Here is a 16,833-nt window from a genome sequence, read left to right on the forward strand (position 1 = left end):
ATATATATATATATATATCTCATTATACATTATGTAAGTTATTAAACATAAAATATTTTACACAAATATATAAATTAATATTAAATTATTGATATAGCTGTAGACATTAAATATTGCCTAGTTACTTTTCACCCACCCTATATATATATATATATATATATAATATTGTAAATTATAATATATTACAACACCGGTTATTGCAGTTATGTAAACAATACAATGAAATGCGACAAATTAATATTTTACACGCACATAAATAGTACAACTATGTAACTATAAATAATAGACATAACTGCAGAATATTTGAAAATATAAATATACAATATTGTATTATGTATATTATATATAGATAAAATTTTAAAGTAAAATGCAGTAAATAAACACGAATAATAAAAAAGTGATCTGTTTATAAATATATAATACACCTACATTAAAATATTGCACTTATGTAAACAGGGCACTGAATGCAATAAATGTATAAAAATCGGATAAAATTTGATGATCTTATAAAAGTGATCAGAAGAATATTTATTATTAATTTTGTGCAATATTATTACATTGTAATTTATAATCACTTTTTATTATTCATCTTTATTACTTTATTACATAACATGATGACCCGAAAACAAGTAATGTCCAAAGTCTAGGTCACCAGATCAAAAACCAGTTGCAAAACCACTGCTTGATAAAACATCTGTTCTACCCTCAGAGAGCCATTTGGATGTGTAGTTTCCACATCTCTTACGTCAGCGCCTGGCCTGTCTGTGCATTTACGTTGGCTTCTTGCCTTTAGACCCCCCCTTAGCATCCCGCGGTCATGCTAAAGACAAGCAGGGAGCCAGAACTGACTTCTCCCCAGAGGTGGGAACCCTCCTTCCCCCCCCTCCGTCTCCACCCTCGGCCGGCCCTTAGCAGAGTCTTACTCCAACACTGCGAACGCTAACGCCCTCACCGCTCCTGCAGGCAGATAATGATCTCCCACCGCTTTCCTAATTGGCCAAATAAACACTCTACAACACAGCGCTAACACAGACCTGGCTATTGGGTTTTAATTAATGGTGGAGGACCCTAAATGGCTTCATTAGAACCGTTGTTTCAGCTGTATATTTTTTTCTTTCTTTTTTTGTTGGTTTTTTTTTTTTTCTCCTTTTCTTTTTTCCTTCTGTTTGGGAAACCACATCTTGCGTGTCTGGTCTTTATTTTCCTTCTCTCTTAGCCCCTTATTGCAGGTCCTTTTATTAGTGCTAATGAACGGCAATATTTATTTGCCCGGCTTTTAAAGTGGAGATGTTCAGTTTAAACAAGTCTCAATGTAGACTGGTGTTCAGCTTATTGCTAATTTGCTTGAAATGTTTTGACTACGTGATTCAGAAGCCAGACCTTTCTTAAAACCTGTGTGTTCTTAATTTCTAATAATGCCTTCGCGTAGTTTACTCTGCAGCGGCCTGGTAACATACACCTGCTTTATGATGAAACTCTGTATTGTCATTTTAATGAGTTTTTACTGTGTTATTGATCAGGTTAATCCTTAAGTATACTAATAATGAAATTAATTAAACTGAACTGGCAGCTGCAAGTGACATCAGTTAATCATGCTCTGAGACATTCAGCTTTTATTTTGTTTTCCGCTGAACTCCGTATTGATTCCCTCAGGACTTTTCAAATAGTCTGCTTGTAGAAATGTACACAGTACAGTCAGTGATGCAAATGAATTTTCTTTGTGTTCTTTTTCTTTTTAATCTACAAGTACTACTCAGATTTCACATGAAGACATATTTACACTAACAGTACTAGTGACTTTTGCCTTCAGCTGCATGTTTGTTTTTATTATATTGTTTACTATTTATTATGTTTGGGTTTAATTGCTTTTTGCATTTTTTGGCACATTACCTTTCAAAAGATTAAGTAAGATTTTCTGTCTAAAAAAGTAATAATACTACTAATAATAGTACTTTAAGCAAGGATGCAGTAAATTGATTAAAAAGTTACACTAAAGACATTTGTAATGTTACAAAAACGTAGCATTTTTTTAAAATAAATGCATAATATTGCTCTTAACATTGATAAAAAGAAATGTTTCTTGAGCACTGAATCAGCATATTGGAATGATTTCTGAAGGATAATGTCACACTGAAGACTAGAGAAATAGCTGATGAAAATTCAGCTTTGCTAGAAATAAATAACATTGATTTATCAACAACTCGGGAATAATAATAGAACACTTTTTTAATTAATAATTTCTTAATTTTTACTATATTACAGTTTACTATTTTAAGAGAACATCTTATCAAACCTCAGACTTTTGAATTGCAATGTACAATTGGAAAGATATTTATATTATCTTTAATAATTACATACCAGTCAAAAGTTTTTTTAAAGAAGTCTACTTACCAACCCTGCATTTAATTGATCCAAAATACAGCAAACGCAGTAATATTGTGAAGCATTTTTACTATTTAAAATAACTGTTTCTATTTGAAGTTTTTTTTTATATTCTTGTGATCAAAGCTATTTTTCAACATCATTACTCCAGGCTTCACTGTCACACGATCTTTCAGAAATTATTCTAAAATGCTGATTTGCTGTTGAAGAAATATTTCTAATTGTTGTTATTATTATTATCAATGTTTAAAACAGCTGAGTACATTTTTTCAGGGGGCGGGGATTATAAAAAGTAATACTTTCATTTAGCAAGGATGCTTTTAAATTGATCAAAATTGATCAAAAGTGATGCTAAAGAGATTTATATTGTCACAAAAGATATCCATTTCAGATAAATGCTGTTCTTCTGAACTTTCTCTTAATCAAAGAAACTTGAAAAAATCTACTCAGCTGTTTTCAAATAATAATAATATTAATAATAATTCTGTAAATAAAAAAGGGTTATTATTATTATTAGATTATAAGAATGATTTCTGAAGGATCATGGGCCTGGAATAATGATGTTAAAAATGTGCTTTAAAATCACAGGAGTAAATTACATTTTAAAACATTTTCAAGTTATATGAACAAGTTATTTTAAATTATAAAAATATTACTAATTTTACTGTTTTTGCTGTACTTTGGATCAAATAAATGCAGTCTTGGTGAGCAGAAAAACTTATTTAAAAATAAAAACTTTAAAAATCTTACTTTGGCTGGTAGTGTATAATTGACTTATATTTGTCTGTCTTTAGTTTTAAATCATCAGCATTTTATTATATATTATATAATTTATTATTACATGAAAAAATTTGATCTTATTTAGAATAATTATATTTTTAATACAGTTATTAAAAATAATTAAACAACTTGTGAGGATAATAAAAATGCACATCGACAGTATTACAGACAGATTAATACAAATGTTTATTAGAACAAGGGTGTTTTAATAAGACAGTTAAATTATGCCTGTAATGCTTGGATCACTCAACATCTACTGAGTTGCTAAAATTGGCATTTATTTTCATGAGTTTGCTGGTAAACATGGGTAAAATGATTGTAATAAATATTTAATAAATTTTACATTTAATAAATTGAGCAAAAGTACAAAATCAGCATATTAAAATGTTTTTTGAAGGATCATGTGACATTAAAGACTGCAGTAATGATACTGAAAATTCAGCTTTGCCATCACAGAAATGAAATATTTGTATTGTATTAAAAATAGAAAACTGTTATTTTAAATGGTCGTCATATTTTACAATATTTACTGTATTCTTGATCAAATGACACATTTTACAGACCCCAAACTTTTAAACGGTAGTGTACATTTAACTTTATTGTTCCTTTTCAAATGCTTGTAAGCAGCCATCGCTCCGTTTAGGGCTCAGAAGTCGAGTAGCACTCTACTTTTGGAGAGCAGGATTTTCTCTCTCTCTCTCGTGCCCCTTTTCCTGTGGTCATCTGGGCGGCTGTCCTATGTTTGTTTGGTGACTGTGTGGGGCCGTTGAAGATGAGTGTGCTAAAGGTTTAACAGGATTACCTGCCATCAACATCATCAAGGCCCTAAGAAAACAGCCGCCCGGGCCTCTCCTCCATCACACGGCCACTTCTTGCTTTAATAAACCTCTTCAGGATTACGGTGATATGAGTCTCCACACCCTTCAAATGATCTCTTTTCTTCTTCTGTTTACTTTGGCCGTCGGAGAACGTATTGTTCATCAGTGGAGATCACACTACCCGGGCACGTTTGAATTCATTTGGTCTTAACGTCCCCCGTTGGTGCGTTGCGGGCTGAGGTTGTCAGTCAGGGGGGTTATAATCGTACTTTAATTTTATGACTCTGTGTGTGTCAGTCGAGGTGTTAGAAGCCCAAGCGCAATCAGTGTTGCACAGAGAAGTCTAATTTAATTCAAACGGGCCAAACAGAAGGTTTCTGAAGAAACTAACAAGTGCTGGGAAAAGAGGGAGGGAGTGAGAGGAGGAAAAAGAGCGAAAGACAAGGAGAGAGGAGGAAAACAACAGCTTTGTTTGTTGACAGATGCTTCTCCTCTTATGGTCTGTTAATTGGATAACAATGTAAACAATCACCCATGGCATCTGTCTCCTGCCATTGGAGTGCCACCTTGTTTCTCTCATTCCCCTTTAAAAGAGAACAGTCATCAACACAAACACACGCACACATCTGCGCCACCCTAGAACCTCATTTACTTCTACCTGATGCTGTGGTGTTATAGCAGGTTTTCGGGTTCATTTCCATTTTAGGTTTTTCCTAAGCGCTCGTATGAAAGACAGGGAGGGCATCCTGGTGGGAGCAACGTGTTTTTACAACGCTCTCCCTGGTACTACCCCCTCCTGTGCCCTCAGGTCAGATTGAAAAACAAAAGGCATAAGTCACACGCTAAAATGAGGTTTGGGGCAACACAGCTAATGTGCTGAAGCGGGTGTGATATCTGTACTAACCCCCCTTGAGATGCCAAACCCGCCGATAATACGCTGTCACTTTGAACTTACTGTCATCTGTGCGAGCTTCATGTCAGGTGTCCCAGTGAGGCCTTTACCTCAAATAATTTTACTTTTTAGTGTAAAATAACATTTTAAACATTAGAACTGTTGTTTTTGTGGTATGGATCAGAATTTTTTCTTTTAAAGTATATTTCAGGTTATTTACAGCATAACATTTATTGACAGCAAATGTATGTGTAATTGAGTAATTGAATCAAAAATTAACGATAAAAAAAGTATTGATCTTGATTGTTAATTTCTACATACAGTTGAGGTCAAAAGTTTACATACACCTTGCGGAATCTGCGAAATGTTAATTATTTTACCAAAATAAGAGGGATCATACAAAATGCAGGTTATTTTTGATTTAGTACTGACCAGAATAAGATATTTCACATAAAAGACGTTTACATATAGTCCACAAGAGAAAATAATAGTTGAATTCATACAAATAGTTCCGTACAAAAGTTTACATACACTTGATTCGTAATACTGTGTTGTTACCTGAATGATCCATAGCTGTTTTTTTGTTTTTTGTTTGGTGATAGTTGTTCATGAGTCCCTTGTTTGTCCTGAACAGTTAAACTGCCTGCTGTTCTTCAGAAAAATACTTTAGGTCCCACAAATGTTTGGGTTTTTCAGCATTTTTGTGTATTTGAACCCTTCTGTAGCTTCTGAAGGGCAGTAGTAAATGAAAAAAAAAAACATATATATTTAGGCAAAATAAGAAAAATGTACACACCTTCATTCTGTTCAAAAGTTTACACCCCTGTCTTTCCTTCTGGAGCATCAGTGAGTGTTTGAACCTTCTGTAATAGTTGCATATGAATCCCTCAGTTGTCCTCAGTGTGAAAATATGGAGATTTTGCAGATTCTGCAAAGTATATGTAAACTTTTGACCTCAACTGTATACTAATGTTCAAAAGTTGGATTTGTTCAAATTAAATTAATATGTTGTTCGGTAAGGGTGTACTTAAATTTTAACAAAAGTAACCAAAAAAACTTAAGTTGTTATAAAAAAAAAAAAAATTATGAATGTTATTTAAATGTTCTATTCATTAAATAATCCTGAAAGTAAGTAAATAAATAAATATGTTGCGGTTTGCACAAAAATATTAGCCAGCACAGCTATTTTCAAAATGGGTAATAATAAGAAATATTTCTTAAGCACCAAATCAGCATATTACAATGATTATAAAGGGTCATGTGACACTGAAGACTGGAGTAATGGCAGCTGAAAATTCAGATTTGCCATTACAGGAATAAATAATATTTTAAAATATATTAAAATATAAAACTGTTATTTTAAATTGTAGTATTATTTCAAAATAGTACTGTTTTTACAATATTTTAGATCAAATAAATGCAGCCTTGGTGAGCATAAGAGAGCTTTCAAAAGCATTTCGTTTTTGAAGTCCAGCAAAATTTTGAACAGTGGTACGTACATTTTAGCAATTTAAGTTGTGTAAATTAACATTAATTAACAATAGTATAATTATTATTAAGGTTAATCTGTGCTGTAAATTCATTATTTCATGATATAATGCATTAGTTTTATCTACAGTCAAACCAAGATTTATTCAGACACCTTCAACATTTCTCACATATTCACTATAGTTTAGAAAATGGTAATAAAATATGAAAAGAACTCAAAAGTTAAACTGTGTCAGAACAAATTCATCTTGATAATGGCAAATGAATTACAGTCAAGCCAAAATGTATTCAGACACCTTCAAAATTTCTCACATTATCAGTTTATTTGCTATAGTTTAGAAAATGGTAATAAAATATGACAAGTTCAACTGTGTCAGAACAAATTCATCTTCAGATAACTTTGATAGAAAGGTATGTAGCAAAACATGGTCAGGTCAAGTTTTTGGTCCCAATTTTTTTTATCAATTTTACTGGTAGTCCACTGTATGAAGAATTTTTGGGTATGATGTGTCACGGTTTACTTTATTTTGCTATCCTCACTTACATAAATAATCCATAGTCTCCTGCACCTACTAGTAAAAAATATCAAAAGTTATATCTGGTGTCTGAATAATTTTTGGTTTGACTGTCTATATAGCATGCTGTCAGTTACCATAGACAATTATTTTAGAAGTTTCTCAAAAATGACTACAGAACTTTTTTTTCTTATTGTGACATCCATAACACCATAGAAAACATGAACTATTTAACGGTCGAAGAAACTAATTTCATGAGGTTTTCAGTGTATGTTGCATATATTCTTTTTATTCCATCAGCTTTGGAATATTGTCCAATGTCCCGACCGCTTTAACAGAAATACACTATACAGTATGTTAGCTTTATTCTCCGACCCTGTGACCTTCAAGCCCAGCTGCTTTGAGCTCTGTGTTTTAATTACAAACACGTCAAGCTAGAGGGGTCTTCAGAGCAGAGAATAGGCCTTAATCGGAGCCCTGTCACCAGGCTGCAGTTAAGCCCCTGTCCTGAGCATCGTGGCCGTGCGGTGTGTGGACACCCAGGTGTGAGCAAAGGCCCCGTGTAACAGGAGAACGCTCTGCTATTAGCTCACTACAATACAGCCATCATCTCCCGCTCTCCTTTTCTCTCTCGGCGCAGGATCGCAAGCCCGCTTACACAAGGGTTCGTCACTCCTCATCGGCTGGGAAAATCCCCGAACCGAGATCGGTCGTGTCGTCACAAATGTCAGTTAGTTTGCTGTTAAAATTGTGGCCAGTGATTGCAGTGCTCTTGGGTAATGAAGTCGGGCTTCTCTCATGGAGATTATTAGGGGCTGATGAGTTCTCACACCGTTGCTATTGTGTTTGGTTTGGACCGGTCCATTTGCGATAACAAACAGCAACTATCTCAAAAGGAAACAGGACACGTACCTCACACCGGGGACATTATCGCATTACGGCGTTAACCAATGACATCAGACCAGCTAGACCCCACACATCGCTTCGTTTAGGAAGGATGACCAGACTTAACCCGCACACCTTATTAACTTTTTTTTTTTTTTTTTTAATAGGTTACAATCTAAAATAATGGACCGTTAGGCTGTTAAGAGAGCTGGGTAGATTTCTTACAAATTGCAATCTGTTACTGATTCAAAATTACATGACAAATAGATGTAATCCATTACATTACACATTTTATGTAATATAATCAGACTACTTTTAGATTACTTTTGACCTAACTTGTTTATTAAAGATTTAATTAAGAATAATCTTGTACCATAGTGACGTAAAAATACAAAGAGTAAGAAAATATATTCTATTTGTTGTTAACAACATGACTTGCATTAAACAATATATATTATGTCAAGGTTTCCCAAACTGGTGTTTGTTAAGGAACTGGAGGTGTTTGAGTTTAATGAAAAGTTAGTAATTAATTAAATCATTAATTTTTTTCAATTCAAATAAATAATTTTAAAAACAATCAATTATTTGTTTGCTTAACATGCAAATGTGATACATAATTATTCAAATATTTATTTTAAAATCTCAGGGGTACCTCAAGTAAATTTATTGGGTGAAAGAGAATCAGATGACAAAAAAAGTTTGTGAATTTGTTCTTTTTAATGTGTTTGTAAGACAGAAGCCTTCCGTAGACATAGAAATACAGGGTTGAATAACCTACAGAGTGATAATTAAAATAAAAATCAATGTGTAGTTGATGCGATGATAAAACACTTCTTAAACCTGAAATGATTTTTAAAAAATCAGTTGTCAAATGCTGTGTTGCCACGTGAATATTGACTGATCTTTGTGTGAATGTCCACAAAACTTTTCTGAATGTATAGAATCAGTACGATGTTTTAGAATGAAAAAAAAAAAATGTTAAAGATGAAAAAGATTAATTAGGGAGAATCAATATATTATGAATAATTTACTGCTGTTGTGTAAATAAAATGTAATCTTAATAAGTAAGTGAATGTAATCATAAAAAGTAACTGTGGTCTGATTACAAGTTTTTAAAAATCTAATTGTGAAAAATGTAACAATTAGTGAGATAATTCGCTTTTCTAAGAATAAAGTTGGAATTGTCAGATATATATTTGCATTTTCAATTAAAGAAATTAGAATTGTGAGAGATTGCAATTACACTTTATGTTTCAGAATTTTAAATATTTTTCTAAATTGTCGGAACTAAAAATTCTGAGGGGGAAAAAATCTCAGAATTTCAAGAAAAAACCTCACAATTGCAAGAAGTTACGATAGTGAGATAAAAAGCCACAATTACCTTTTTCATTTTTCATCCCGTAGCAGAAACGGGCTTTCTGTTTTTTAAATGTAGAACATTTTTTAAATTATACACCACGAGTCAAAAGTTTTTAAAGTTAAAGAAGTCTCTTGTGCTCACCAAGCCTGCAATTATTTGATCCAAAGTACAGCAAAAACAGTAAAATTTTGAAATATTTTTACTATTTAAAGTAACTGTTTTCTATTTAAATATATTTTAAAATGTAATTTATTCCTGTGATCATAGCTAAATTTTAAGCTTCATTACTCCAATCTTCGGTGTCACATGATCCTTCAGAAGTCATTGTAATATGCTGATTTGCTGTTCAATAAACATTTTTTGTTGTTGTTGTTATTATTATTATTTATTTATTTATTTTTATTATTATTATTATCAATATTTAACACAGTTTTTTCAGGATTCTTTGGTGAATAGAAAGATCCAAAGATCAGCATTTATCTGAAATAAAAAGCTTTTGTAACATCATACACTATATCATTCAAAAGCTTACAGTCAGTATAACTTTTTTTGAAATAAATTATAGAAATAAATACTTTTGTTTAGCAAGGATGCTTTAAATTTATCAAAAGTGATAGACATTTATAATGTTTATAATTTATAAAAATATTACTATTTCAGATAAATGCGTTCTTCTGAGCTTTATATTTGTCAAAGAAACCTGAAAAATCTGTTTTCAGTATAATAATGTTTTTTGAGCTGTAAATCACAAATATTAAAATGATTTCTGAAGGATCATGTGAGTAATGATGCTAAAAGCTGTTATTTCAAAGCTTTCAAACTGAAGCTTTAAAATAACAGGAATAAATTACATTTAAAAATATATTCAAATAGAAAACAGTTCTTTTAAATAGTAAAAATAGTTCAATATTTTACCGTTTTTGCTGTACTTTGGATCAAATAAATACAGGCTTAGTAAACACAAGATACTTTTTTAAAAACATTTAAAATCTTACTGTTCAAAAACTTTTGACAAAGAATGTATATCGTTATCATTATAGTTCTCGCCAAGGTATAAATGGGTCCTAAAATTAGCCAATTTTTTTTTTTATTCCTCGAGCATTGAAAAACATCTCAAATTTGCCTTTTTTTTTCTTCATCTCTCACAGATAACGCAGTTAGACCCGGCGTCAAATCTGTTGGAGGCAAAACTCTTCCCTCAGGAGACCCTGTTTCTGGAGGCCAAAGAGTAGGACCGATCGGACACATCCTGAGGCGAACAAGAAGAATAAGCAAAGAACTTTTAGCATGATGTCCACAGCGACCAGGCACACACACACACACACAAGCCTTTACACATTTTCACACAGTGCGTTGTATATGAATGCTGAGTGTACATTTTATGCACACGGAGGCCTTCACAAGCACATGGATAAATGATCACTCTCCTCACATAACTGCAGTGTAATGTTCTTTTTCCACCCGAAACGTAAGGTAACCGAAAAGAAAAAAAAAAGGTGTGGAAGTCTAAAACAGCCAGCCCTCACAGACAAGGACTTCTCACTGCGGCTGCTTTTTAGACATGTTTTGTGTTGGAAAAAAATATCAATTTAAAAAAATGTCAAATAAATAAAAGTCAAAACAAAGAGACATTTCCTGGAGAACGCTGGACCATTTCCTTTCCCAATGTTCTCAGAGTCCCTAATTCTCAGCGTGGCCCTGGACAGCCCGTCATCCCGGCTTCTTCCCGATTCCCAAATTGATGATACTTGGTTTTAATCTTAATTGTTTTTTTTTTGTTTTGTTTTTTTCTCCCTTTTCCCACTTTTTAAGTTTGATGCTGTATTAGATTTAGGTTGATATACATTATATAAAGAATATATGAACATGCATGTGTCTTGCCACTCTAAATTTATTTTTACCTCCATGTGTGGGTGACTACATCATCAAGGCACCATCAAACCAACACATGGCCTGCATTAAGGTTCTGCATTTTTAATACATGACAGCTAAGGTCAATTTAAAGGGTTCACCCAAAAATGAAAATTCTGTCATTGATTACTCACCGTAATATTGTTCCTAACTCGTATGACCTTCATTGATTTTCGGAACACAAATGAAAGTATTTTTGATGACATCCGAGAGCTTTCTGACCCTGAATAGACAGCAACGCAACTGTTACATTGAAGGCTGAAAAGTCAAAAAATCATTATTTTTGTTTTGTGCACAAAAAGTACTCTCGTAGCTTCATAACATTACGGTTGAACCACTGATGTTACATGGACTATTTTAACAATGTCCTTGATACCTTTCTGGGCCTTGAATGTGTCAGTTGCGTTGCTGTCTATGCAGGGTCAGAAAGCTCTCAAGATTTCATTAAAAATATCTTAATTTGAGTTCCAACGATGAATGAAGTTCTTATAGGTTTGGAACGACATGAGGGTGAGTACTTAATGACAGAATTTTTTGTATTTTTGGGTGAACTATCACTTGAAATGATTCTTACATCTCTTATTTATTTCATAACTTACATGTTGTTCCAAAGCTGTGTGACTGTTTTCCAAACAGAAATTATGAAACATTGTGCTGAGGACCATCTGGAGCTTCAAAAAGAACACAAGAGCATCTTAAAGGTGGTCTGTATGATTTTCTTCTGAAGACCTAAGTTAGAAATCTAAATAAATAAATTTGAATGAAAATCTTAGTCTATCAGGATAGCAATGTTTGATTCATAGATCAATGGTTGTTTGAGGTCAGATCTTTTCACTGAATTTTCTGATTTTATTTATCTGAAACATTCGTTAACAGTTCGGATTGAGCGACGAGTACAATTCTTGAAAAATCTTTGTTAGACAAAAGAAAGTCATGCAGGTTTGGAACTACATGTGAGTGAGCAGGGTTTTCATTTTTGCTTTAAACTGTTCTTTTAACACTTAATGACGGGGTAAAAATACATTGCACCAAATCAATTTTTACCCAGTTGTTTAAGATTACTGCAGTCAGGATCAGTTATGTGAATTCAATTGAGTTCAATTGATTCAATGAGGAATTTACCATGGGAATACCACACATATCTTCACTGCTGATGTGAACTACTTATGTGTTAACACTGTAATTCACTGGAGCTTGTGGCTTTTTTTGGCTATTGTGCATGAGAATGTAGCCAGTGGCGTTCACATGACTGGTCATGTATTCTAAAAGACTCAAAGAATATTAACCAATCACTTTGAAGAAGTGTCTGAATGCCACATGACGTGCAAAGAGTTCAGATTTCAGAGATCTCTGATGGGTATTATTAGCCATTATGGCTATTTTTAATTAATGCTTATTGTAATCTCTGCAGCTTTACACATTTTAATAAGAGAAAAGACTCTGTGCTCTTGTATGGGATTAAATTATCGGTTAAATAATTAATCAAATGTGACCCTGGACTTCAAAACCAGTCATAAGTGTCGATTTTTATAAATTGAGATTTATAGGTAAGTTGAATAAATATTGCTTTATGGTTTGTTATGATATAATATTTGGCTGAGACACAACTATTTGAAAATCTGGAATCTGAGGGTGCAAAAAAATCTAAATACTGAGGACTTTGGTCAATGCATTGAAGGCTAATGAAGTGATCACTGTTCAGTTAAATTATAAGCAGTGACACTTAAAGAACAGAATGTTTTTTCATGTAAAGTACAGTTCCTCATGCACACCTGACCTTTTTTAAACTGGATAGAGGGAGTCTAACCTGCAGGCTGTTTCATTTGTGATTCCTTGCCGTTCTCACGCAAGGAATCTGAACGTTTAATGTGTGCATCCAGTCATACTTCCACTGTAGGTGATGTGCCCTGAGAAGACATGAATCATTTTGTTTCTCACACACACTGTTTGGTGAGAATAAGCTTATTATGTTAAACTAACTCAAACACTGTTTGTTTGGTGAGTGAGTTCAGTATTCATTTCAGACAAAGGAGAAAGCAGCCTTATTCAAAGTGACAACAACAAACTAAATTACAGCTCTCTTTAAGCTTGGTCGGGTAACACAATTCTCTCAAAACGGCTCTTGTGTGTGCGTCAGCTTCAAAATGAGCATTCGCAAAAATGTGAATGTTTCTTCCATATGGTTTGTATACTCACTTCTGCTCTGCAATTTAATGTTGTCAGATATGAGTAATGCCTGTGTAAATTGGACTCGAATGTGTTTCAGAATCAGCTGTTCTTCGGGTGTCTTTTTAAGTTTGGCCTACAGTAGTCTGCTCTCCCGTCTTCATGCTTCCAGGAAAGAGCAAGCCCTGGAAGGTAAGATTTTCTCTTTTTTTTGTTTTTTTTCTTTTTTTTTCTCAAGTTTTCATTATGCTTGATCAGGTGTGAAAGACTGGTGAATCCAGCCAGAGGGAGAAATGCTGGTTATGCAATTTCTGCGTGCGTGTGATATTACTGTTTCAATGACTGAATGATTAGTTAATGCACACAGACAGTGACTTTGTACTGAGACGGACAGCATTGATGTGCAGGTCGGAAATGCTGTCATTTAAATAGTGAATTGATATTACATTTAGCTTGATCCGGCTTGTCTACACTTTATCGTCATTTCTTTTGGCAGGTGTGTTCAGAGCAATATGAGAAGAGCACAATAATTCCCACAATTGAAACAGTAATCCTCCTGTTTGGAAAAAAATAATCCTGTATAAGGACATAATGGGTTTTGATTGTTTTTTCTCCCATTGTGAACATTTTATTAGCTTATAAACTTCAAATAAAATAGTCTCTGATCAATTAGAGACACACTGATGCTCCACAAGGAAAAACAATGCATTAAGAGCTCAATTTTGAAGTCTTCTGGGAAACTGGGTAAGTATCTTCCGTAGCTTCTGAAGGGCAGTGCTAAATGAAAAAACATGAAATTTAGGCAAAATTAGAAAGTAGTACACATTCTGTTCAAAAGTTTACACCCCTGGCTAATGCATGTTTTTTTCTTCTGAAGCATCAGTGAGCATGTGAACCTTCTGTAATAGTTGCATATGAGTCCCTCAGTTGTCCTCAGCGTAAAAAGATGGATCTCAAAATCATACAGTCATTGTTGGAAAGGGTTCAAATGCACAAAAATGCCAAAGAATTGTTGAGATCTGAAGGGTTTTCCTGAAGAACGGCGGGCAGTTTAACTGTTCAGGACAAACAAGAGGCTCATGGACAACTATCACTAAACAAAAAAAAAACATCTGGATCATTCCGATAACAACAGTATTAAAAATCAAGTGTATGTAAACTTTTGAACAGGGTCATTTTCATAAATTCTAATATTATTTTCTTTGTGAACTGTATGTAAACATCTTTTATATGAAATATCTTATTCAGGTCAGTACTGAACACAAAATAACATGCATTTAGTATGATTCCGCTTATTTTGGTCAAATAACATTTAGCAGATTCTGTATGTAAGCTTTTGACTTCAACTGTATTTTGTATTTTTATATTTAATATCAGCATTTTAAAAAAGTTTTATTAGTGATATTGCTTTGCATTTGTCAATCTGATTTTCTTTTTTCATACAGTTATCCTGCTGACCACTTGTCAGATCTGTGACATCTCAATCAGTGACCCTGAATTGTAGCCGCTGTCAATCAAGAATCCGATTTTCCAATGCCATCGCGGGTTGATCCCGTACACTCTATTTAGGGACAATAGAGTTATTTTGTGGCTTCCTGTGACACAGATTCTCCTCTGGCAACATCAGGTGGTGGCTCGATTCCTCAATAACAAAAGGGAAGCGTTCAATAATGTTTGACTAGTCTTTAAGGGTCAAGAATGCTGCTGGCCCTTGGTGAGAGAAGAGAATTCCTGACGCAAGTGATCTCTTCTTTGAAGCAGTTCCTGATCCCACAGCATCCACTCACCCACCGATGCTGAAATCCCAGACTAAACTAACCTGGAGGGTCACTCAAAGTTTACTTTCTCAGAGACGCTAGAGAAACAGAATCTATGCGGCTTAAAGAGTCACTCGAAAAAAGGGGCTCAATTGTGGTGGGCAGTGTGTGCGAATGGAGCTTGTGGGACGGGAGGGGTTGGTGTGAACAGAAATTGTTTTATTGGCTGCTTCCAAAAGGAATGCTTTAGTCATCCTGACATATCTCCTAGTTTTCATTTCATTTGGTATTGAGCCCTGAAGGTTACCAGACTGTAGGTGGAACTACTTTTTGACTGTTTATGGATGTTTCTTCAATTAGGGAAACTTTCCCCTATGTTTTTTTGCTTGCTTGTTTTTAGCAGTTTAAATAGATTTTTTAATTTTGGTCCTTTTTTTATTACGTTTGCTAGAGTATCTCATCCCCTCTTTAATGCATTGTGTTGAAATTCTACTTTGCACTTTTTCCTAAGAAAAAAATGGAATTAAAAAAATTTAATATTTTTTTTAATTGCAAAAAAATACTGTAGCCAATACTGCTTTTTAATAACAATTTCTCCAGTTTATTGATTGTGAAAAACAAATCAGCAGTGACATGAGAGGGCACCTCCGCCGTGGCAGCAGAGTGAAAATGTCATTTTATGTAATATTTTAAATTGAGAAAACGTATTTTTGATGGCATAGTAGACTAGTAATGATTGGACCTCCAGAACTTTTTATTTTATTGGCAATTGTGGCATCAAACGCTTTTACTCCCAAAATGAATATAAGAAATGCACTGAAACTCACAACTTTTATATTCTTTATTTTCCAATAAATCACAAACGCCCAGTTTTGGCCTGATAGACAAACGTCCAGTATTAACCGTCTCATTTAACAGATTATTTTTAAAATTAACTACATATTAAGACTTCTTTTTTTCTTATAAAATATATTTACTCAGCGAAGCAATGAGGTAAATCTTCAAGATAAAAAAAATTAAGCTCTTTAATGAGAACTGTAGTGTATTTTACCGTTTTGCAAAGATGCTTAACATGTTTATATATATATAGATAGATAGATAGATAGATAGATAGATAGATAGATAGATAGATAGATAGATAGATAGATCGAGATACAACTATTTTAAAATCTGGAATCTGAGGGTGCAAAAAAATCTAAATACTGAGAAAATCGCCTTTAAAGTTGTCCAAATGAAGTTCTTAGCAATGCATATTACTAATCAAAAAATAGGTTTGGATATATTTACGGTAGAAAATGTATAAAATATCTTCATGGAACATGATCTTTACTTAATATCCTAATGATTTGACCGATACGAAGTATTGTTGGCTATTGCTACAAATATATCCGAGCTAGGCAGATTTTTCGGTTCAGGGTCACATGTGCACGTATTTATTAAATTAAACGTATTAATTGATTAAATAAAATAAAACTTTTTTCACTTAATGAAATTTTATGTTTTATACTTTTACTGGCTATTTAAAAAATGCGATTTATTATAATTTTTTTAGCCTTTATTTATTTATTTTAATTATCGTATTCTCTTGACATTATTGTTCTCCACTTTATTTATTTATTTATTTACACGTGTGGTTTAAACATTTAGATCTTTCACATTTTTATTTGCCCCCTTTTTAAAACACAGATTTTATTTAAGACATTACTTGATTTATTTTAGGCTAATTGCAGAAAAAATAAATATTTCGCGCACTGTTCAGCAGCTCTCTGTGGTGACACTTGGGCATTAATCTTTCGATATTAAAAAGTTGTCCAGAAAGTAAGTTGACACGGGCATTGTCCAGGTTAGCACAATCCCCGTTTCCCACTCCCGTCTCATA

General features: G+C 33.3%; 1 protein-coding gene across 2 annotated transcripts in view; it reads left to right on the plus strand.

Moving 5' to 3' along the window:
• Window positions 1-10,989, plus strand: part of faf1 (Fas (TNFRSF6) associated factor 1) — a 98,854-nt gene extending 87,865 nt beyond the window's left edge. For both annotated transcript variants that reach the window (XM_073819145.1, XM_073819146.1), the window contains exon 19: window positions 10,269-10,989. In XM_073819145.1, the coding sequence (XP_073675246.1) occupies window positions 10,269-10,352 (84 nt within the window). In that variant the 3' untranslated portion in view covers window positions 10,353-10,989. The remainder of the gene's footprint in view (window positions 1-10,268) is intronic.
• The last annotated feature ends 5,844 nt before the right edge of the window (window positions 10,990-16,833 follow it).

The sequence above is a fragment of the Garra rufa genome, chromosome 15 (assembly GCF_049309525.1).
Source record: "Garra rufa chromosome 15, GarRuf1.0, whole genome shotgun sequence".
NCBI classification, from domain to species: Eukaryota; Metazoa; Chordata; class Actinopteri; order Cypriniformes; family Cyprinidae; genus Garra; species Garra rufa.